This window comes from Sorex fumeus, unplaced genomic scaffold (genome assembly GCF_029834395.1).
Source record: "Sorex fumeus unplaced genomic scaffold, SorFum_2.1 ptg000013l, whole genome shotgun sequence".
NCBI classification, from domain to species: domain Eukaryota; kingdom Metazoa; phylum Chordata; class Mammalia; order Eulipotyphla; family Soricidae; genus Sorex; species Sorex fumeus.
Window position 1 is genome coordinate 7,970,484 of NW_026606070.1, and position 23,296 is coordinate 7,993,779.

The window sequence follows — 23,296 nt, forward strand, 5'->3', positions numbered from 1 at the left end:
AATACAACTAACGTCTCCGAGTTAAATTCACTATCCATATAGATGAGGGTTCTGGGTTCTCAGTTATATTTCTTTGATTTTAAACTATGCTTCTATTTCAGTTATAAACTATTTTGTGTAGTATAGCTTTATAGTACAGTTTAAATTCAGGAAATGAACTTCTGTAATTCCTATTAGCCAAGGTTGGGCTTTGAAATCTTGTTCCAAACCCTGAACTCCCCCACAGATACGTTCTTCCTATCTCTCGGACTCTGACAATCTGGTATGATCTATCACTATACATACACAGTCCAAACGTCTACCTTGATTGCACCCCCGAATTGTTTTCGCACTAGATTGTTCAGAAAAACAGAACAGAATGGGAAGAAGAGAAAGAACTAAATATTAATTTAATTTTACACTTTTCAAGTGTGCTGGAAATAGGATCAAGTTCTCAAACATGTGAAGCGTATACTCTACCAATGAGCTAGTGTGAGCTTCACAATTGCACCATAGCACTGTCCTCCCATTGATCATCAATTTGCTCGAGTGGGCACCAGTAACATCTCACAACAAATTGTGAAACATGTTGTTACTGTTTTTGTCATATCAAATACATCACGAGGAGCTTGCCAGGCTCTGCCGTGCTGGGTGGGATGATCTCGCTAGCTTGCCGGGCTCTCAGAGAGGGGCGGAGGAATCAAACCCTGGCCTTTCTCATGCAAGGCAAAGGCCCTACCTGCTGTGCTATCACTCAGGCCCAAGCTTCACAATCAGTGCCTTTAAATCACAGTGACCTCTGAGTAACATATTTTCTGCACTAAAGTTTTCTGCATGAACACTTAGGAGGACACATTCTTTTGTCTTAAGTCTTAATTTTTCTAAAATATTGTGATTTCTTCTAGACTTTATTTTCCCGGCTTTTTTTCTCATGGGGATCAGAGTCCAGAAATGAATGCATGAAACACTTTAATCTAATTTATGTACCAGTCAGAAAATATTTTAGATTTTATTTACACCCTTGGTGTTGTTGGAAATATTACATTTATATTACCTCATGACTGCCCTTCAATTTGCAAGTCCTTATCAATATTCAACTATTTTATGCCATATGGCATAAGGCTTGGTCCACATGATTTGGCAACAGAGAAACTTGGAACATTTTGTTTTGGAAAAATTGAGCTACAAAATATGTCACTAATTACTGTATCTTTGCAACAGCAACAAGATTTTCTCCCATGAATTGTTATAATCAACTTCAGTTTTCAGGGGAAAAAAATTAGAAAATCTCAAGTTAGATTAAGAGGCTATTTGTATAATTGAAAGAAAAACAAGAAGACAGTTTTCTCTCTAATTTCTTTACTAACTTTTGTTATCTCATCTACAAGGCAATTTAAAAATTAAAAAAATGGCAATTTCCTCTGGTTATGAGATTCATTTAAATTTACCAACCAAGATGTTGGTAATTAGGTCTTTCTTCTAGAAATGTGGTCAAAAATGACAGCTTGAATGTAGAGATCTGTCTGTATAGGGATTCGAATAGAGTTGTCTCCTGGTTGAACCTAAAAACATAAATTAGATTGTTAATGAGTCAAGTCCATGCAAATCAATGGCAATAAGTGAATTTTTTTGTCGGTTAAAGCAAACATATCTTAAAAATGTGTGAAAACATTTTCGTTCCCCAACTGATTTTTTTTCCCCCTCAGAAATTATAATCTTCAGTCCAGAGTTTAAGGTCCTGTGCTGTGTCTCTACTGAGAATATCTCAAACTAAAGCAGTTTCCCAGTTTCCTGTTCTTCTAAATTCTGCTGAACTAACCGTAGAAAACCAAGAGCAGGGTTCTGCAAACACAGGTGACTACAGGATAGTCGGGCTGGAGCGATAGCACAGCGGGTAGGGCGTTCGCCTTACACGCGGCCAACATGGCCAACCCGAGTTCGATCCCTCCGCCCCTCTCGGAGAGCCCAGCAAGCTACCGAGAGTATTCGATATGCCAGACACAGTAACAACAAAGTCTCCAATGGAGACGTTACTGGGCCCGCTCGAGCAAATCGACGATCAACGGGAGGGCCTTTACCTTTACCTTACCTTTACCTGTTTGGAGCTGTTTTGGGCTGTAGAAAGTACTTGTCTGTAATGGGCTTCATTGAAAGGCTTCTAAACACTTTCAGATCACATCTGTCAGAACAGAGAGATGGCGCAAAAGGGTGCATTGCAGCTTTGTAGGTGCAAGGCCTGGTGCTCCTACACACTACCAGGAGAGGTCCCCAAGAATTGTGCTGGCAGTATTCTCAGAACATTTCTGGGTGTGGCCTCCAAAAGGTTCTCCCACCCAAAAAAGGGGACAAAACCAAATCATGTCTTTTTATCTTTTCTCCCATTCAGAATGATAGCACTGTAGCACTGTCCTCCCGTTGTTCATCGATTTGCTCGAGCTGGCACCAGTAACGTCTCCATTGTGAGACCTGTTGTTACTGTTTTTGGCATATTGAATATGCCACGGGGAGCTTTCCAGGCTTTGCCATGTGGGCAGGACCCCCTTGGTAGCTTGCCAGGCTCTTGGAGAGGGACGGAGGAATCGAACCAGGTCTTCTGCATGCAAGGCAAATGCCCTACCCGCTGTGCTGTTGCTCCAGCCCTCAAAATGATAAAACTGTGAGAAATCTGGTCCTTTTACCTTTGTCCAGAAAAATCATATTTATGGGTTTCTACAAAACTCCTTTGAGAACAGGAATTGAATAATGTGCTATAGAGAATAGAGAGATGCTAACAAAATAGAAGATGGCCTATCCACCCTAGCTCTTTTCTTGCATTGTTCGTGTGCAATTTTATAAATCTTCAAGTTGTAGACAACTAGTATGAAAAATATTATCTACAAAAATGCAAACTACAAAGATGCAAACTAATTATTCTGTGTTGAGACCTGTTTTACATCTCTTTGAAAATTAATTGAAATTTTGTTTACTCCCTAATTATGTTCTGTCCTCGAATTCTCCTTTGAACTGCTGGTGTTTACTGGTTCCTTTCATAATTAATAAATTAAACAAAACCTTTAGCACATATATTTTATGTATTTTGAGAGAGCCAGAATTCTGTTCCTTTTAGGCAATTATCTTGTAAATATTTTAGAGGTTCCACTATGGTTCCCAATGGATTCATCAGTGACTGAGTAGTTTGTGTCACTGGAGAAGTGTTACAACGCAAGGGCAATTTAAAACTAGGTATTTATTTTCTTGGCTCCCGGAGGTAAAGCCTCAGTAGCAACAGAACTTTCACTTCGCTGATTCTGTTTCTTTAAGTATTTCCCTTTTCACTAGTTTTGTTTTGTACTTTGAAACTTTTACAAGAGATAAATTATTCACCATTGGTAGCAGCAGTGATTTGGAAATTGGTTTTGTTGCCTAATCTTTTGATCGTTGTACAACAAATTAACAAATTATGGAAATTTATCCTTTCTTTGATGAGCGACAACAGAGTCTGATGTCGCAGCATTTTATTTCCTGTGTTTATTTGTCTGCACTTCTACTTGAGCTCATATAAAGTCTGATATTCCCTTTATGTAATTTTTTTTATATGTGGACTGATAGCTTTTGTTTAATTTTGACTGATGATTATATTTATAACTACTGCTATAAACACTTTGTAATCTCTATAGACTATGTCTAAATATATATGTAGGATATATAGGATTTGCTTAAAATTATTTATATATGTATATGTATTAGGCCTTTACAACTTTTTGTATATAATATTTTCTTCTCTCTTTGGTAGTAATACATTTATTTCAAAAGTCTCCTAACTTAAAGAAACTACATTCTGATTGACTAATAGAGTTCTTAGTAAAAATATACTCTTGATAAATATTTATAAATTTTCAAGACAATCTGAAAATTAAAGATTTTAAACTCTATATGTGAAATACTTAAAAGATAGTATTAAAGGGAAATACTTAAAAGATAGTTTTATAGAATCAACTTAGAATGTTTTGAAATTTAAGTTTATAACTAGGATAAATCTTTGGTAAAACATGAGGCTTCTATAATACTTAGATTTTTTTGTTTGTTTGTTTGTTTTTGGTTTTCAGCCACACTCAGCGGTGTGCAGGGCCTACTGCTGGCTGTGCACTCAGGGATTACCTCTGGTAAGGCTGGGGAGACCATATGAGGTTCTGAGTATTGAACATAGGTTGGTCACATGTGAGGTAAATGCCCTACCTGCTGTAAGATCTCTTCAGCCCCTTTAACAATGCTTTAAACATCTTTTTTTCTGATTTACCAATGTTAAATTTAATGTAATATCGCTTTTCTGCTAGGATTTACTTAAAATAATTCAAAACTACTGATCAAATAAGCTAATATCACTCCTACACAATATTTAAAACAATAAGAAATATAAATGTGTGCTCAAAATTTGAATCATCATTTCAACAACTTTTTCAATAGTAATCATGTATTTCAGTATGTCAGCTTGAATATAACTCCCCCAAAGCTTAGGTAACATAAAAGATTAGATTATTTTAAGAATATTTATAAAATTTAAATGAATATTGAATAATAAATATTTTTAGGACTAGATAATTTGTAATAAAGAACACTAAAAAAAGAGTTGAATAATTCTTATGAAATTTATTTTCTTTGTTATCTTATCGTTGCTAAATGAATATGTTAATTTTATCTCTTTAAAAAAGGTAGGGATGATTACAGAAAGTTAAATTATAAGCTTCATCAGGCTGTTAAACAGCTTTTAAGGAAGATTATTACTTTTTCTACCTCTATATTTTCCCCCTATGAAATGGAAGTACTTTGGTTAAAAGTCACAGATAACATGAATGATTACAGTATGACATCATTTGTGTGTGTGTGTGTGTGTGTGTGTGTGTGTGTTTCATTTCCAAGGGTTTTATTGTGGAAATTTACTGTAGTCCATATCCAAAATAATAGATTTTCATGTTTTTTATATTTTTTTGTCCTATTTGACCAAAGTTCCTTGTGGTCAGAGTGATAGTATCACAGTTAGGGCACTTGATTTGCACGTAGCCAACCTGGGTTCAAACAGCGGGACTCCGTATGGTGATGGAGCCCATCAGGAGTCGTCTTTGAATGCAGAGCCAGGAGTAAGCCCTGAGAACAGCACGCCTCCACCACTCTGCACCCACCAGCCACCACCACCCAAAAAACAAGAATCCTAATTTATGAAGAGCTAAGGTTCTTTACAGTCATACTAGTATTCAGTAATATTTTAATGTTTCACAATTAAATAATTAGCTAACGATTCTGTGTATAGCAACCTGATCCCATCTAATTAAGTATGCAAATGTATCTTGACAATTTTTCCTGATTTTTGTACTTTTATACCGTAATCTAGCACTGTAACACTATAGACTCTTTGTTCACTGATTTGCTCTAGCAGGCACCAGTAACATCTCCATTGTGAGATGTTGTCTAGCGATGTTATCTAAATACAGAAAAACGTAAAAAACCTTTCTACACCCAAAACTCTCTTAGATTTCCTAGAGAGTTCCTGAGAAGAATCATTGCAATTTACTCTTTCACCTTGAGAAAATTTTTCAAATTGGAATAGATAAGCGGTCTTACTTACTTCAGGGAATTCCCTGAAGTTATACTATTTACTTTAATATCTTATGATACACTTTTCTCTCAGGGAAAACATTCATAGCAACTCTTAATATTTCTATCAGCTTGCAATGTTTTTCTTTTTATTTATTGATGTTTTTATCAAATGCTTTGCCTAATGATACCAGAAACAAAAGTAGTATAAAATCATCGGTCACAATTCAATCTATTGGTTAAATAATTACAAATGCTTATTCCTACTGAAGACTTGCTGAGCCCTTTACTTGATATTCTTGCTATGAATAATTATATCTCAGGATTATTTTATGCGGTGTTTCAATATTCTTTCCTCTATAAAATTTTCCCTCATTTTTTGAATCAGCTATAATATTTACATTTTGTATTTCATGCCACAGGAGTACAAATAAAATGAACTTCCAATCTATTGTATTTGTTATATTATGAGCCATTATCAAACTATTAACATTTGATAATTATTACTGGTATACGAAGCACTGTAGATTTATTACTAGTAAATCATTGTAGACTACCATTTAGAGATAAATATTTTTTATCATGAGCTGGAGTGATAGCATAGCGGGTAGGGCATTTGCCTTGCATGCGACCGACATGGCCGATCTGAGTTCGATTCTTCCATCCCTCTCAGAGAGCCGTCCCTCTTGTGGAGCCCAGCAAGCTACCGAGAGTATCTCACTCACATGGCAAAGCCCGGCAAGCTACCCATGAGGTATTCGATATGCCAAACACAGTAACAAGTCTCACAATGTTATTGGGCCTGCTCGAACAAATCAATGAACAATGGGAGGACAGTGACAGTGATTTTTATCATTTAACATACTTTAATATGTTAATGTACAACATAATTATTATCATCATACTATTAGCATTATATGTAATAATATAATTAGCATTATATGTTAATACTATGCTAATATTATGCTAATGTTACGACAGTATTGTCATCTCAAATGTACTAACATTTGAGAATTATAACTAGTATATCACCTGTAGAATTAGTACTAATGAATCACAATAGACCATCATTTACATATTGTTTTATGCTGATGATTTCTTGAAGTCTGCTATAGGTTTCAGGTGGGGATTTGGGTCTTCAATAAAGAACATGAACTCATGAAAAAGATTTGTACTTAGTACTTCACTTGTCAGCTTCGCATCTCAGCTGTGAAGGTCCGATAAATTTCATACTGTACAACAAGTAAACTGACTCTGAATTTCTGGGTCACAGTAGAGCAGTTGATATCTAAACCAAAATCAGTGGAGCAGGAATTAATTAAAGTAGGACTGAATTAGATAAAAGAGAAGTCTTTATGTGGGATGCTGTTGATATTCTTTTAATGCTCTATGTCAGTGTTCCTTAATCGTCCAATTGTGGCTCCATTCTAATATTTCTTTTCTGTGGCACCACTGTTCTGCTGGTTGGCCCTCAAGTCTCATGCTACGGCTCCACACTTACATGTTTTTCACCTGTAGCATTGTAGCACTGTTGTACCGTTGTTCATCAATTTGCTCAAGCAGGAACCAGTAATGTCTCCACTGTGAAATTTGTTACTGTTTTTGGCATATTGAATATGCCATGAGGAGCTTGCCAGGCTCTGCCGTGCAGGTGGGATACTCTCGGTAGCTTGCCAGGCTCTCTGAGAGGGGCAGAGGAATCAAACCCGGGTCGGTCATGTGAAAGGCAAATAACGCCCTACCTGCTGTGCTATCACTCCAGCCATTTTCAAATAGGGCTCGAGTAGCCCCTTAAAATATCCTGGAAATATTCATATGGACCTTGGTTGAGAAATGCTTTTTTTAAAATTTATTTATTTATTTTTTATTAGTGAAACACCATGAGGTACAGTTACAGACTTACAAATTTTTGTGCTTGGGTTTCAATTATACAATGATCAAGTACCCATCCCTCCACCAACACCCATCCTCCACCACCACGGGTCCCAGCATCCCTCCCACCCCTTATCCCCCCTAACCCATCCTGCCTCTGTGACAGGGCATTCCCTTTTCTTCTCTCTCTCTCCTTTTGGGTCCTGTGGTTTGCAAGAGAGGCACTGAGTGGCAATCATGTTTGGTCTATAGTCTACTTTCAGCATGCTTCTCCCACCCTGGGAAGATCCTCCTAAGACCCTTCATTTGGTGCTCCCTTCTCTATCTGAGCTTCCTTTTCCTCTAGCACGTGTGGCTGGCCTCCAAGCCATAGAGCAAAATTCCTGGTACTAATCTCGGTCACTCCTGGATGTTAGTCTCCCATTTTGTTGCTTTATGTTCCCCAGATGAATGCAATCTTTCTGTGTCTATCCCGCTCTTTCTGACTCATTTCGCTTAACATGATACTTTCCATGTAGAAATGCTTTTTGAATTTAATAAATGTAAGAACACCATATCTCTTCATTCAAAGAGTAATCAAATCAGTAATCAATAACAATTCGGTAAAATCTGCTTTTGTGAATTTGACATCCCATTACCCGTTCACTTGACATCCCATTACTCATCAATTTGAAAATGCTTTACTCTGTACACAATTCCAACACTGCACTGATTCCCAGTGTACCTACCCCCCCTCATGAAAGGTCCACAATGGCCTTCTCTTTTATACCCCTTGTCTTTACTCAGTTATGATCATAAATTCTCCCTTTGTATAGCTTTTAGCTCTTTGTTGCTACTTTGTTCTTAATGTTAAATCCCATAAATGATCAAATGAGAGAATCATTCTGTGTCTCTTTCCTTCTAATTAACTCAGCATGATATCCTCTAGTTCCATCCATGTCATGGCAAATTGCATGATTTTATTCTTTCTTAGAGCTTTATAATATTCCAGACACAGCTTCTTGATCCATTCATCCATCGTTGGGCATTTGAATCGCTTCCATATCTTGGTTACTTGTACTCTAAGTGCTGCAATAAACATAGTTGTGCACATATTCTTTGCCATTCATGGTTTCGTGCTATGGAGGAAGATGCAAACAATGATATCACTGAGTCATACAAGGGTTTTATTTCTTTGAGAGACCTCCATACCATTTTCCAGAGGCTGAACTAGGTGGCATTTCCACTAACAGTGGATAAGGGTTCCTTTGTCACCACCACCCCATCAACACTGCCTGTTTTCAAACCTTTCAAAATGTGCCATTTTCACTGCCCCGAGATATTTCAAAGTTGTATTATTTGCCTTTTACTAATCATGATTGATGATGAGCACTTTTCTATGTGTCTTCTTTGGGGAAGCATCTGTTCATCTCCTCTCCTCATTTTTGGATGTGGTCATTGAATCTTTTGTTGTTGAGTTTCATGAGTGCTTTATCTTGGGCATTAGTCCTTTATTTGATATATTGTGTGCAAATATTTTTTTCCATACAGTAGGGTGACTTTAACTACATTTTGAGTTTCTTTTGCTGTGCAGAAACTTTTTAATTTGATGTAGTACCATTTGATCTTGTTTGCTGTCTTTGCCTCTATGGTCATCTTGACATATTTCTGTAGTTAATTTCCTGGAGAATTTTGTTGATGTTTTACTCAATTATTTTATGGGATCTGGTCTAATCTTGGGGTCTTTAATCCACCTTGAATTTACTTTTGTGCATGGAGTGAGGTACAGTTCTAATTTCATTCTTTTTGTCCAGTTTTCCTGGCACCATTTGTTGAAAGGATTTTCTTTTCTCTGTTTCATATACTTAGTTCCTCTGTCATGGATTAACTGCCATAAAACTGGGGATTTAACTCAGGCCTCTGAATTCTGTTCCATTGGTCTGCAATTCTATCTTTAGTACAATATCACACAGTTTTGATTATCATGGCTATGTAGTATAGTTCAAAGTTGAGAAATGCAATATCATAAAGTTTCCGGGAGTTACATCGAGGCTTCTGAAAAAGAGTTCTAACCTCCCTGCACAGTATCCTGGAAACAGAGGTCAGGTCTGTGGGTGGAGCTGGATTTCTCAGACCACCTTATAAAGATATCTCTTTTTGTGTTTCGTTTTTTGGTGTGTGTGTGTGTATGTGTGTGTGTGTGTTTGTGTGTGTGTGTGTGTGTGTGTGTGTGTGTAGGGGAGGCATAACTATTAGTGGTCAGGGTTCACTCCTGGCTCTGCACTTAGGGATCACTACTGGAAAGTCCAGACGAACACAGAGAGTGCTAGAGACCAAACTCATGTCTACTAAAGGATGTCCCTGATGTACTATCTCTGCGCCTGATTACCATTTACTCCTCTAGGATTCAGAAATTAAGTCTCCTTACTTCCGTGGATATTTAATTATTTGCTTTGGTTAGTTCAATAACAAACTGTCATATTAAAAAAATTAAAACCAGAATGTAGTTATGCAAATTGTAAGACCAAAGCCTTGCTTGGAATCTCATATTTGAAAACATCGAAGCAGGACTGACTCTCTAGGAATAAAATTTCACTTTACTTATGGAAGCAATGTCTACAAATTCTTGGCCAATTTCTTGGCTTAAAAGTCTAAAAATATTCTATGTTATATATGTCACCTTAGGATATTTTGGGGACCTTGAAAAGAGCAGACTGCACAAATTTATAGTATTTCAGTGAAATATGGTGGAGAACATTTCTTGGACATAGATTTCTAGCCTCAGGTCAATAAATAATAGATGGTTTAATAGATGGTTTAGAAAATTCAATTTGAGATGCCTTATGAAAACTTGCAGACACATTTTAACATTTTTTTCCAAAACTATATGAGTTTACAAAGGGAACTTAAGATATTCTATATGGAAAATGAATACTTTTGCTCTATCTGTTAAGTGATCAGGCAAGTCTATAAGATTAACTTGTTATATAACCACCATTTCTTCAAAATTAGTAGAATAGATTAAGTTATTAAAAATTATTAGAGTAAATTCTGAGATTCAAAATGATCAAAAATTAAAACTTTTTATGTAGAATACTCACACCTAGGTTTTTTTTTTTCCATTCTGAAAATGATTTATTTACAAATACATATCTGCAAACTTTCCAAAACAATACATTCAAGTCTGAGTGGGCACTCCTGCAGGAAGTGGAACTGCAGGGGATATTATCATCATTGATAACATGTGTTAGGTATATAGTTCCTAAATGATGGAGGTAAATACAGTTCTTTTTTTTTTTTTTGATCTTTGGGTCAGAGGGTTTTATTATTTCTACTGAGGTAATATAGCAGTGTTAGTAATTATGTTTTTTTTATCTTTATTTTCATTTAATTAAACTAATTTACAATTTTTTTTTCCCTTTATTTTTTTATTTTTTTAAAGTTGTAGATTTACAATTTTTTGTGCTTTGGCTTCAATTATACAACGATCAGATACCCATCCCTCCACCAGTGCCCATTTTCCACCACCATGGATAATATCCCTCCCACCCCCATCCCCCCATCCCCCCTGTCTCTGTGGCAGGGCACTCCCCTGTGTTCTCTCTCTCCTTTTGGGTGTTGTGTTCTACAAAAGAGGCATTGAGTGGCAAACATGTTCAGTCCATAGTCTACTTTCGACATGCATCTCCCCTCCTGGGAGGATCCTCCAAACATCCTTTATTTGGTGCTCCCTTCTCTATCTGAACTGCCCTTTCCTCTAGGATACCTGGCTGGCCTCTAAGTTATGGAGTAATCCTCCTGGTGCTGATCTCAGCTATTCTTGGGTATTAATCTCATACTTTGTTACTTTATATCCCCCAGATGAATGCAATCTTTCTATGTCTATCCCTCTCTTTCTGACTCATTTCGCTTAGCATGATACTTTCCATATTGTACCACTTGTATGTAAAGTTCATGACTTCATCTTTTCTAACAGCTACATAGTACTCCATTGTGTAGATGTACCAAAGTTTCTTTAACCAGTCATCTGTTCTTGGGCATTCAGGTTTCTTCCAGTTTCTGGCTATTGTAAAGAGGGCTGCAATGAACAAACAAGTGCAGATGTCACTTCGACTATACATTTTTGCCTCTCTGGGATATATTCCCAGGAGTGGTATTGCTGGGTCAAATGGGAGCTCAATTTCTAATTTTTTGAGAATCGTCCATACTGTTTTCCAGAAGGGCTGAACCAGTGGACATTCCCACCAACAGTGAAGGAGTGTCCCTTTCTCGCCACATCCACGCCAGCATCGGTTGCTTTTGTTCTTTTGAATGTGGGCCAGTCTCTGAGGTGTGAGATGGTATCTCATTGTGGTTTTGATCTGCATCTCCCTGATGATTAATGATGTAGAGCATTTTCTCATGTGCTTTTTTGCCATTCGGATTTCTTCTTTGAGAAAGTTTCTGTTCATTTCATTGCCCCATTTTTGGATGGGGTTGGATGTTTTCTTCTTGTGGAGTTTAACCAGTATTCTGTATATCCTGGATATCAACCCCTTGTCAGATGTGTATTCGGTGAATATCCTTTCCCATTCTGTAGACTGTCTTTGTATTTTGGTCACTGTTTCTTTGGAGGTGCAGAAGCTTCTTAGTTTAAGATAGTCCCATTTATCTATCTCTGTTTTCACTTGCTCAGCCAGTGGCGTGGCATCTTTGAAGATACCATTAGCTTCAATGTCATGGAGGGTTTTGCCAACTTTATCTTCAATGTACCTTATGGTTTCTGGTCTGATGTTGAGGTCTTTAATCCATTTTGATCTTACTTTTGTACATGGTGTTAGGCAGAGTTCTGAGCCTATTTTTTTGCATGTAGCCGTCCAGTGATGCCAACACAATTTATTAAAGAGGCTTTCCTTACTCCACTTCACATTACTTGCACCTTTATCAAAGATTAGATGAGCATATGATTGAGGAGAGATGTCAGTGTATTCAACCCTGTTCCATTGGTCTGCAGTTCTGCCTTTGTTCCAGTACCATGCTGTTTTAATTATTACTGCTTTGTAGTACAGTTTGAAGTTCGGGAGGTTGATTCCTCCCATTTTCTTTTTCCCAAGAATTGCTTTAGCTATTCGTGGGGGCTTATTGTTCCATATAAATTTCAAGAGTGTTTGCTCCATTTCTTTGAAGAATGTCATGGGTATCCTTATAGGGATTGCATTGAATTTATACAATGCTTTCGGTAGTATTGTCATTTTGACAATGTTAAGTCTCCCGACCCATGAGCAGGGGATATCTTTCCATTTCCTCATGTCCTCTTTTATTTCCTGAAGTAGCGTTTTGTAGTTTTCTTTGTACAGGTCCTTTACTTCCTTAGTTAAGCTGATTCCTAGGTACTTGATTTTCTGGGGCACAATTGTGAATGGGATTGTTTTTTTCATGTTGCTTTCTTCTCTCTCACTGTTTGCGTATAGGAAAGCCATGGACTTTTGGACACACCTAGGTTTTTTCACCTTAAATTGGCATTGCAATTCTAAATTGTAGAAATATAATAATGCAAGAATTTCTTGCATGTATTAAAAAAGCAACTGTGTTTGATAGAATGCAACTAATTGCACTGATTTTGACAGGCAAGGGAAGTTATCAGAGAGAAGGAAACAAATACAAAGAGACAGACAAATACACATGGACTCTCCAAGCTTTAGGTTGGCTGGACAGTCATTAGTGGTTTCACAGGTCATTAGTTTAACACAAAATCCCTCCCCACACACACACACACACACACACTGGGTTCCCAACAGGTAAACCATTGTTGACTGAGACATTGAGACATTAATGATAGGAAGCACATCCACCACAAGTAGGCACATGAAGATCAGAGGCTGGGGTATTTTACATAGCTACCAGAAGACACCCTTAAAACATAAGGTCCTGACAATTTCCTATTCTTCTTTTGCCCAGGTTGTTTCTACATCTAAAATCCCTAAATAGATTTTTGCAGTGGCAAATATTTGTTATCTATACTTTTCTCTTTTTTTATATTATTTCTTCATGAGTGCAGTTTTGAAAAACCTATAATCCTAAAAAACACTAGAGTTCTGTATTAAATTGTTAAATTACATTAAACTATCTTATCTAGGGTTAGGGTTAAAGTTTAGGTATTTAAAGTTGAGGGATAGTTTAGGTAGTAAACTATCTTACCTAGAGTCCTCCCACATCCTTAGGGTTTTTTGTTGGGGAGACAATTTCCAATTGACACATGTTCATTTTATGTTTTTATGAGAATTGCTATTCTACTATTTAAAAATTATTCCTTAACCATTGATAAACAAGCATTGATATGTATATACATAAAACAATAAATAATGCATAGGTGATAAGTTCAACACTTAAAATTCTCATTTCAAATGTCTAGCATTTGAAGCATTCAACACTTAAAATTTAAGCATTCAACCCTTAAAATGCTCACTTCAAATGTCTAACAGTGCTAAAAAAAACTTTAGCAAGAAGTTATTACTAAGCTCTAGGAAATAAAAATTACAGTTACCAATGCATCACATGCATATAAAAATGTTCATCACTGAAAATAATAAAATTTTAAATCAAAATGATTCCAAAGAATTGTGTACTGTAAAGCAATCTTTTAAAATATGAAAAATAAATTGTGATAGTTAAACAATTCAGGTAAAATTGTATATTATGTAGTCTAATTAAAAGCTATTTGATAATATCACTCTAAAGCTTTTCAGAGTGTAAATTTTATGAGAAAGCAATTTCTATTTTAGGAATCTATATAGAAACAAAATAAAAAAAACTACCTGTACAGAGTTGTTATTTATTTAAACTCTGGTCTGGGAGAGGGAGGGAACAAACCAATCTAAGTAAGTATCAATTGGAAACTTTTATATAAATTACGGCCATTTTTCAAGGTTGAATATTATCCATTTTTTGTTTGTGGTTCACACATAGTAATACTTGGGATATTACACCTGGGTCTGCACTCACAAATTACTCCTGGCAGGGCTTGGGGCACCGTGTAGGATGCTATGGATCAAACCCAAGTCCCATGCATTCAAGGCAAGTGCTCTATCCCTGTACTCTATTCTCCAGCTCCTCCATATAGTTTTAAGGTTTGCTTTATTTCATTTAACTGTACCAACATTATTATGCTAGTACAATTATATCAATAAATATAGTTTTAACTCATTTTAAATGATGTATACTATTTCACAGTAGTGATGTATCGATTTACTTAACCATTACATTGTCAGATAGTTTATTCCCATTATTTCCAGTTTTTAGTTACTGTAGTAAAAAACATATCCTTTTAAACCTTTCTGTAAATTAATATATCACCAGGAAGCAATATTTACCCATATGTATGGGTATATATGTGTGTTTATATATATATATATATGTATATATGTATATATATACTCTTCCTTTATACAACTTGGCTTTTAAAGGGTTTCTCCCAATCTGCCCCAAGGTAAGGCTTTCAACCTAGTAGGAATACATTGCTAGGGAGGTTGCCAAGGTGCAGGGTTGGAAGTGGCTGATGGTTTTCTTTGATATTCCTTTCCTGGCCTTTGTTTCTGCTGGAGCTTCTCTCTGAGGGGGTCCAGCCTTCTCTGCTGTGCAGGCACCAGGTAAAGGTCTTATCAGGCTTAGTTCCTGTGTGCATAGGATGGTCTTTTTAGCAGCCTTAGGGCTACTTTGTTTTATTACTTCCCAAGAGTTCCATGCTGGGGGCTTGGTGTGTGTGTGTGGGGGGGTGTCCCTTTTTCCTATGTTTCAGCTTGCCAATTCACCTTCATGCATAAACCACTCCAGCAACACCCTCTCCATCCCTGTCATCTTGCCTCCACTATTGTCCTAGTGCTCCTGGGGTCTGTCTTCCACTGCCCCTGTGGCAAGCTTCCTACTGAAGTCCAGTTCTCAGCTTCTGTTGCCTTGAGAATTTATCATCCCCTACTTTGTTTTTTCTTTGTATCTCACATATGAGAGCGATCATTCTGCGTCTGTCCCTCTCCTGCGAACATTGCCCAGCATGAGACTTTCGCCATATGTCATCTTTGGTTAGGCTGCCTTGTAATTAGAAGCTTAAAATAGCACTTTTTCTTGGGCACATACTTTTCATTGGAATATATGATTTTTCTTTTCACTATTGATATTCAACGTCAATGATGGAAAGTTATCATTTATAACCTCAATACTAAGCATTGCTACACAAAGAAAATTCCAAACGGCAAACTTCTTTGTTTTCTTCCAACCAGCTTACGCTTTCTGTGCTTTATTTTGCCTTAAAGTTCATTTACTGACCACTTGACAATATCCTTATCTCTGAGGGCTGTTCCATAACATTGTTTATAAAATTAAAATCAGTTTTCCAGGTCAAGAGGAGGGCACAGCATTTAAGTTTTAGTAGCTTTAATTCATAAAACGCAAATGCTGATATGCAATTTTCAATATATTCCTCAAGGCCATTGATTTTAGCAGCAGTTAGTTGAGTAAATACTTAATTTATATGTGGTGGACTTTGAGTTCAGGAATACCAGGTGATTGCCCAGGGGAAAAACTGTTTAAAAGCTTCTTAGTATGTGGGTGTTTTAAGGCTATAATCAACCAAACATTCAGTAATTTGGGCAGCAAAACCAGAAAGTTGGCAAGGCCTCAACTTTACTTAATAACTGTGACTGTGCCATAGTTAAAAAGCAACATTTACAAGAGGCCTCCTAGGAAAATCCAGGAGCCAAAAAAAGTGGTGTGGGTGAGTCAGTAAGTATCTCACATTAATTCAAACATTAATTCAAACATTAATTCAAGTTTGTATGGCGTTTGAAGGAACTCTACTGAAGACTGAAAAGAAACCATAGCCTGGCTGAAACTAATTCTATTCAGCATGCTCTTATGTGTTTAATTTTTTTAAAATGTTTTTATGTCCAATAAGAAATCTACCTGGGCCCTGTAAAAGACAGATTGTAAAACTGAGGACCTTCTCTGGGAGGGTTGAGCTTTCAGAGATTAAATTCGAACCATCTGCAGAAAGACCAGAGGAATGTTATGGGCCTCCATTTTTGAAAATAGCAATTTTCAAGACTGTGATGAGCGCCACCTGATTTTAATGTCTGCAAGGTGAAGGAAATTAAGAGCTATAAGTGAACTGGGAGGTGGCATTCTGGAGGCAATTAACACCTTTCTGAATAAGAGCAGTAAGTGTGAGGATGGATGGAGGTTCTTTGCGAGTATTACAAAAGAAAAGAGAGGAGCTATGGGGAGGTCTTGTCAAGCTCTTCCTCTAAAGAATAAAACTTTAAAAACGTGTTCTTACAAGTAGAAGTTATTTTTGATTTTAAACCTCGTCTACCTATACATTCTTTGGCTCAAGGAGGAAGAAAGTCGGGTTTGGCCTTTATTATGATTTGCATCTGTGTGCTGTGCAATAATGCTAATATTTATTCATAGTTAAATATTTGCTTATCTCCTTTATCTATAAGCTTAATACATCACCAATGCGCTGAAGACTCAGGGCAAAGAACCCCAAGGGTTAAGTCACCTACTGGGAGTCGAGCCCCTGTGTCAATTACTCGAGTAATTTTCAGCTAAAAATAGCATCAGCTCTACATATGTTTTTAGTGCAAAGATTCTAAAATATTTTAAAGTTAACCTCAAAAGTTTCCAGGATTATTTTTGGCTGTAGTATTCATTTCTTTAGAAAATATTTAATATTCAATTTGTTCATTCCACCAGTGTTTACTGAGCACCTACCATAGGTAAGCATACTAGCCCAGAGAAAGAATGAGAAATGCCCAGAAAGGTTCCTGGCTCACAGGTTCAATTTTTTGTTTTACAATTCTTTATTTATTTATCTGCTCACATGGACAGTGCCACTCGAGGCCCGGAACAAATCCACCTGACAAAGGAGTTTTCGATGAGGCAGTGATAGCAAGCTTGAGTCCTATAATCGTCACTCTACACACATGTTAGAAAAAAAAAATAGCAGCGGTTTATCAGCAGAAGCCTCTTATGTGGTTCTTAAGCAATTAGTAGATGGTCTGTATTTTCTAGCCTTTTATGCAACCTCTGGAATGTACCATTGAAAAGACCTGTAATGAGGACTGTTATAAATTGTTTCAGAGGGATGAAGTTTGATTCCTATGTGGGCATATAGTAAGGAGCAGTAACGTCAAACATACTGTCAAACCCAGCTAGTCTTTAGGATCACCTGGGGAGATAGTAAAATATAAAGATTCCTGGGCCTCATCACATACTCCATATGAATATTTAGGCATGGAGACCAAGCAATTTGAAAGAAAGAAGAAATACTTTACCCAATGGACAGACATTGCTTCCTATTAAATCATGGCAGGCTGGGTGTTTATAATGTGCTCTAACAGTTTGTATTCCACAGTAGCACGTATTAAGTTTGAATAATTATGTTTCTTGAAGATAGTCTAGATTTGAGGGCTTCTGTGTATGTTGAAGAGTGTTGATGTGTTAAGAGAACAGAAATCCGTCTGGCTAATCCCGGCGCAGTCTGCATGGCACAAGCATTCCGAGTTTTGAAACTTTGACAATGGATCCAGAAAGGCTGATACTGTATGTCACTTTATGAATTCCCTACACCTAAATGAAACCACATACCTCTGGGATCTTGTAACAAGTGGTTGTCTGCTTGCTATCAAACAACTGTATTCAATCTCTATCTCATTAGTTATTAAAGAAAGTAACAAAAGGCAACTCAGTTCTACAGAATTTCATATATTTCATACAATTAATTTTCCATTGCATAGGAATGAAGGTTAGCTGTCAGGAAAAACAAATCACCTTCTTTCAAAATGGCATATATATTCATATATATTCATCCTTGAAAATATTTATTTTAAATCATAATACAATGGTATATTGACATGACAACAACTCACTCACTAGATCTATGTTCCATGGTTGGAGTCCACACTTCTCTCACTGCCTTCCTGTACCTTGCTCTCAACCCTGATTATATTTTGTTTTGATTTTGTTTTTGGGTTACACTTGCCAGTGCTCAGGGGTTACTCCTGACTCTGCTCAGGAATTACTCCTGGCGGTGCTCAGGGATGATGTCAGTGACTGAACCCAGGTCTGCCATGCACAAGGCAAAAGCCCTACCCACTGTACTATCACTCTGGCCCTCGATGCTGATTATGTGTTAAAATCAACTGAGGACACTTTTCAGAGGACTGAATCCCAAGGACCAAAATTAAGTGCATCTTAGGGCTGAGGTTGACACCACATAATCTAAGCTTCCTGGGTGATCGGGATTCTGTGCTGATTGAGGACCACTCTTGGCTGAAAAAGAAGTTCTCTCCCCACACACATAGCTTCTTGCTCTGGGCTTCCACATTTTTGTATATGATGTTTTCTTACCAAACACACAGCTTCTGAGCCCTCATGTCCTCTGCAGATCCACGCTTCAGAATTTCGTTCCCATGCTTTCTTTTCCATGAGGTTATTTTTGGATACTTTAGATCCAAAATAAATTCGGCCAACTCTGAACCTTAGAGAGTTTTTCTGTCTTCTAAGGTCATTTTCTAGCTTGTTATTTCTGTGCATATTATATTTTCCCACCCACCAATCAAACTTTATGCCTTTCAGGGCATGAAGTCTACCATTCTCATTCATATTTTATACCTTATAGTACCTTGTGACTTCTTGGTAAATAGCACGTGAGGAAGAGAAAGAAGAAAGAAGAGGTAACATTCATTCAGGTCACCTTCTTATTTATAATGAATCTCTCTCTCCATCCACTCCCCCTTCCATGGTTGAATCTTCTTTACTTAAATAATCAGTTACATGAAACAGGAAACACCAAGGATTTTCCTAATTTTGGAAGGACCTCAAAGACCTCTCTTGTTCTGCACCAGAATTATTTTTATGTTCTCATTGTCTCCAGATTTTCCTTACTACTTTGCCTAATTGATGGCTGCTAATCTCCTTCAAATATAACTTTCACACTGTTATTTTCTTCACAAGGGCCTTGGCATATTTCTCCATTTCCTATCAAGCCAGTCCAAGATTGTCATCAGCCCTGTATTCAAGGCTTTCATGACCTTTCCAGGCTTAATTCCCTTGACACTTCTCTAAGCTAACTAAGCAGCCAAATTGAGCTATATTTAGATTTCCTATCCTTTGTTTTACACTTGTCAACCTTATCTTTGCTAATAAATTTCATTCCCATTACTGCACGCCTCTCTGTGGCTTTGAGTTTAGTCTCTAACTAACTTCAGTGCTTGAGACAAGCAAAAAAAATGCCACCTTCATTATTACCCTATACTGTTGCCTCATCATCCCTATCATTTGTGTTTTGTCCCCTAGTCAAAATTTTTCTCTTCTTCAATTGAATCCCCACAACATTACTTGCCTTTGCAACACTTCTTTTTTTCTTTTAAAAGGAAGTGATGTTTCTGGACATGTCTATTTCTCTAAAAACACTAAAAGCATTTCAAAAAGGCAAGGGCAGAAACTCTCATCTCCACATGTCTGTGGTGTCTCATTTAAGTTCAAATTCCATTGCAAGATTCTTCTGATAATAAATTATGTGATCATGAAAAAATCATGGAGTCTGCCCTGAGTCAATTGGTTCATAAATGTAAAATATATTCTAATTCAGCAGTCTTAATTTAGCATGTTTTAAATTACATACTCTCAAAACTGTACAGAAAGGCTTAAAAGTCTTTGCCAAAATTAAAATCTCTGCGTAACTTCCACAACACCTAAAATCATGGCCACGGTAGCCGTTTCCACTGATTTACTTCTGTAGATTCTTAAATTGAATTACTTGGATCAAAATAGAGTGAGGCGACTGTATCCTTTCTTGGTATTATGGCTAACATCAAGTATCAGTAATACCATTCACTACTCAATTTGCAATTATTACTGCATTACTTTTGTGCATATGAAAAGAATCAATCATTCAATTATTCATCATATTCAGTAATCAATTAACTGGGCATTTTTTTCAGGTAATGGGTTTTCATATGCAATGAATGGAAGAAAGAAGAAAAAGCTAGTATAACTAAAGAAGATCTTTCCAACTTTAAGTATTTATAGGCTCTTACTCCCTTTAGGAGATCATTAAAGATTTTAGATCACCAAAGTTATACTAAGACTCAAAGCAAACACCCTCACGGTCAATGTCTGTTAAAAGCAAAAAGAAAAATTCCCCCCTCCACACCCCACTCCCAACATTTGTCGAGATAATGAAGGGAGGGAGTGCAAAGTACTTCCACTCAATCCTTCTAAAGATAATACACTGGAAACATTTGGGTGGGTGTGAATCACTCAGACAAGCATTCTTCACTCAAAAATAGAAACTTGCCTTATTTGTTCCAGATGTTATACAGCTGCAGGGAAGTTAAAGCCAGTGGTCCTGTTTTCAATGCAACCAAACTCTTATTGCATTTGGAATTTCTTAACCAATGAACTCATGTTACTTGTTCTAAGACCTGTACAATTTTCCTTTTTCCACTGTTACCACTCACAAACAACTATGTTTCATGGGAACCATACTTCAAAACTAATGACCCTATATCTGTTTTGTACATAGCAATGCACCTTATTTATCAAGACTTTCACCATGTATATATCCTCACCTTTAAAATTTTAAGTATAAAATATTTTGAAGAGCATTTAAAAGAAAAAAAAGCTGAGTATTTAAAAGAAAAAAAGTATTGATCTTAAAATATTTTACAATACAACAACAGTGGAGTAACAGGAAGTTATTACTCTTAGATTTTAAGAATCATTATTATAAAAATACTAAGTATTAAACTGTAGTTCTGGAGCTAGAGAGCTAGTATAACAGGTAGGGTACTTGACATGGCTGAACAGGATTTGATCCCCATGTTACATATGTTACCCCCAAGCATTATTGGCATAAGTACCGAGCCAGGAGTAAGCCCTGTGCACTGATAGGGTGTGGTCCCCAAATAAAAAATGTATTTTTTGGTTTTTGTTTCTGGGCTCCACCCAGCAGTGCTCAGGGCTTACCCCTGGCTCTGCACCCAGGAATCTCTCCTGGCCAGAGACTGAACTTGAATCGGTCATGTGCAAGGCAAAGTATCTTACCCACTGCACTATCTCTCCAATCCCAAAGGAATCCTCGTTATAATATACTGGTTGCTTTTAGAAGTTGACACATTTATTTTGTTTCTTGGCTCTTCTGTGTGTCAGAATTGTCATAGGATGTGGTGTTCAGAATAACTGGATGTGGCAACGCAATGATTTAAAATGGGGATGCCTAGATCACTCTTAGCCCAGGATATTAGGAGGAGAAGGAAAGAAATCGCGTGGAGGGTGAAGAAGAGACAGATGAGAAGTAACAGTGGGCAAGGGTCAAGGAAACTAAGGTACATCAGTGCTATTAAAGAACGGAAGAGCTGAGGTTTGAAAAGGCAGTTACGATGGAGAAGGGACCACTAAGTAAATGATGGTTGGAGGGATCGCTCAGAATGGGAGTTGCATGCTGAAAGTAGACTAAGGACCAAACATGATGGCCTCTTAGTATATATATTGCAAACCATAATATCCAAAAGTAGGGAGAAAGAAGGAAGGTGCCAGCCACAGAGGAAGGAGGTGGGATGGGTGGATCTGAGGGGAGGATACTGGAAACATTTCTGGTGGAAAATGTGCACTGGAGAAGGATGTATTTCTTGATCATTGTGCGACTGAAACTTAATCATGAAAGTTTGTAACTGTATCTCACGGTGATTCAATAATAATGATAATGATAATAATAATAATAATAATGGGCTAAATGCCCAAACCACAAAGTCAACAAAACCCAAATCACGAGGTCCAAACTTTGACAACCACTTTTTCTTTGGGGGGGGACTACACCTGGCAATGCACAGGGGTTACTCCTGGCTCTGCACTCAGGAGTTATTCCTGGCGGTGCTCAGGGGACCATATGGGATGCTGGGAATCGAACCTGGGTCGGCCGCGTGCAAGGCAAGCGCCCTACCTGCTGTGCTATCTCTCCAGCCCCAGACAACCATTCTTAAAAAGGTACCTGTCAAGTTGGTAGACAGCAATGGTGGGGGTAAGGGAGGGAACTTGGGACCATTAATGGAGGGAAATTGACACTTTTGGTGAAATCCGGGCTGGAACATTGTATGTCTAAAACTCAACTACGAATAGCAGCAAATCACCGTGGCTTAAAAAAAATAAAATTAAAAAAGAAAAAAAATGTCATAATGAAAATTAAATACAAATATACCACGGCTCTTTGAAAGCGTGGACATGTGAAATTACATAGAAGATATATATGCTAATTTATATCTAGTCCATGTAATTTAATATATATTTTGTATTTTGAGGAAAAATATTTGAGAAAAACTGTATTTGAGAAAAAATGTGCTGAAGAATACAGTGCTAAATTTATTGAGATTGTCTTTTATTTCTTTAAAAATTGTGGTGCACAAACAATCTGTAGTAGAATTACAAAGTCTGCTTATGAAAATATGTACTCCTGGATTAGATGACTCAAATCTCTCAACATTTGACCTAGAGCTATAGGAGAACCTTAGAGATCAAACATCCACACCAAAGTGTTTTTTTGTTTCTTCTTTCCAGCTTTGATTATGAACCCAAGGGAGATCTGGAACAAGTCTTAAGGGCATTGATTAATAGTAAAAATAGAGCCAAAATTTTATGTACTGATTCTAAGATTCATTTCTAATAAGCTGGCTATTAATTTTTTATTTTAGAAAAAGAAAAAAATACCATAAAATTTAAAAGATATTGTTAGATGTCTCACCAAATAATGTATTCCTATCACTAATTAATCAGATTTCTATTTTTTCCCAAGTTTTGATAATACCTTTCCTTCACAGTCATTAAAAATATTTTGAATTGCATCACAATTTTTGCAGAAAAGGACAGC

General features: G+C 36.9%; 1 protein-coding gene across 1 annotated transcript in view; it reads right to left on the bottom strand.

Moving 5' to 3' along the window:
* Window positions 1–1,445: 1,445 nt before the first annotated feature.
* The window catches only part of CFAP299 (cilia and flagella associated protein 299), a 542,370-nt gene continuing 520,519 nt past the window's right edge, over window positions 1,446–23,296 (bottom strand). The window contains exon 6 of the mRNA XM_056111429.1: window positions 1,446–1,541. Coding sequence (XP_055967404.1) covers window positions 1,446–1,541 — 96 coding nt within the window. The remainder of the gene's footprint in view (window positions 1,542–23,296) is intronic.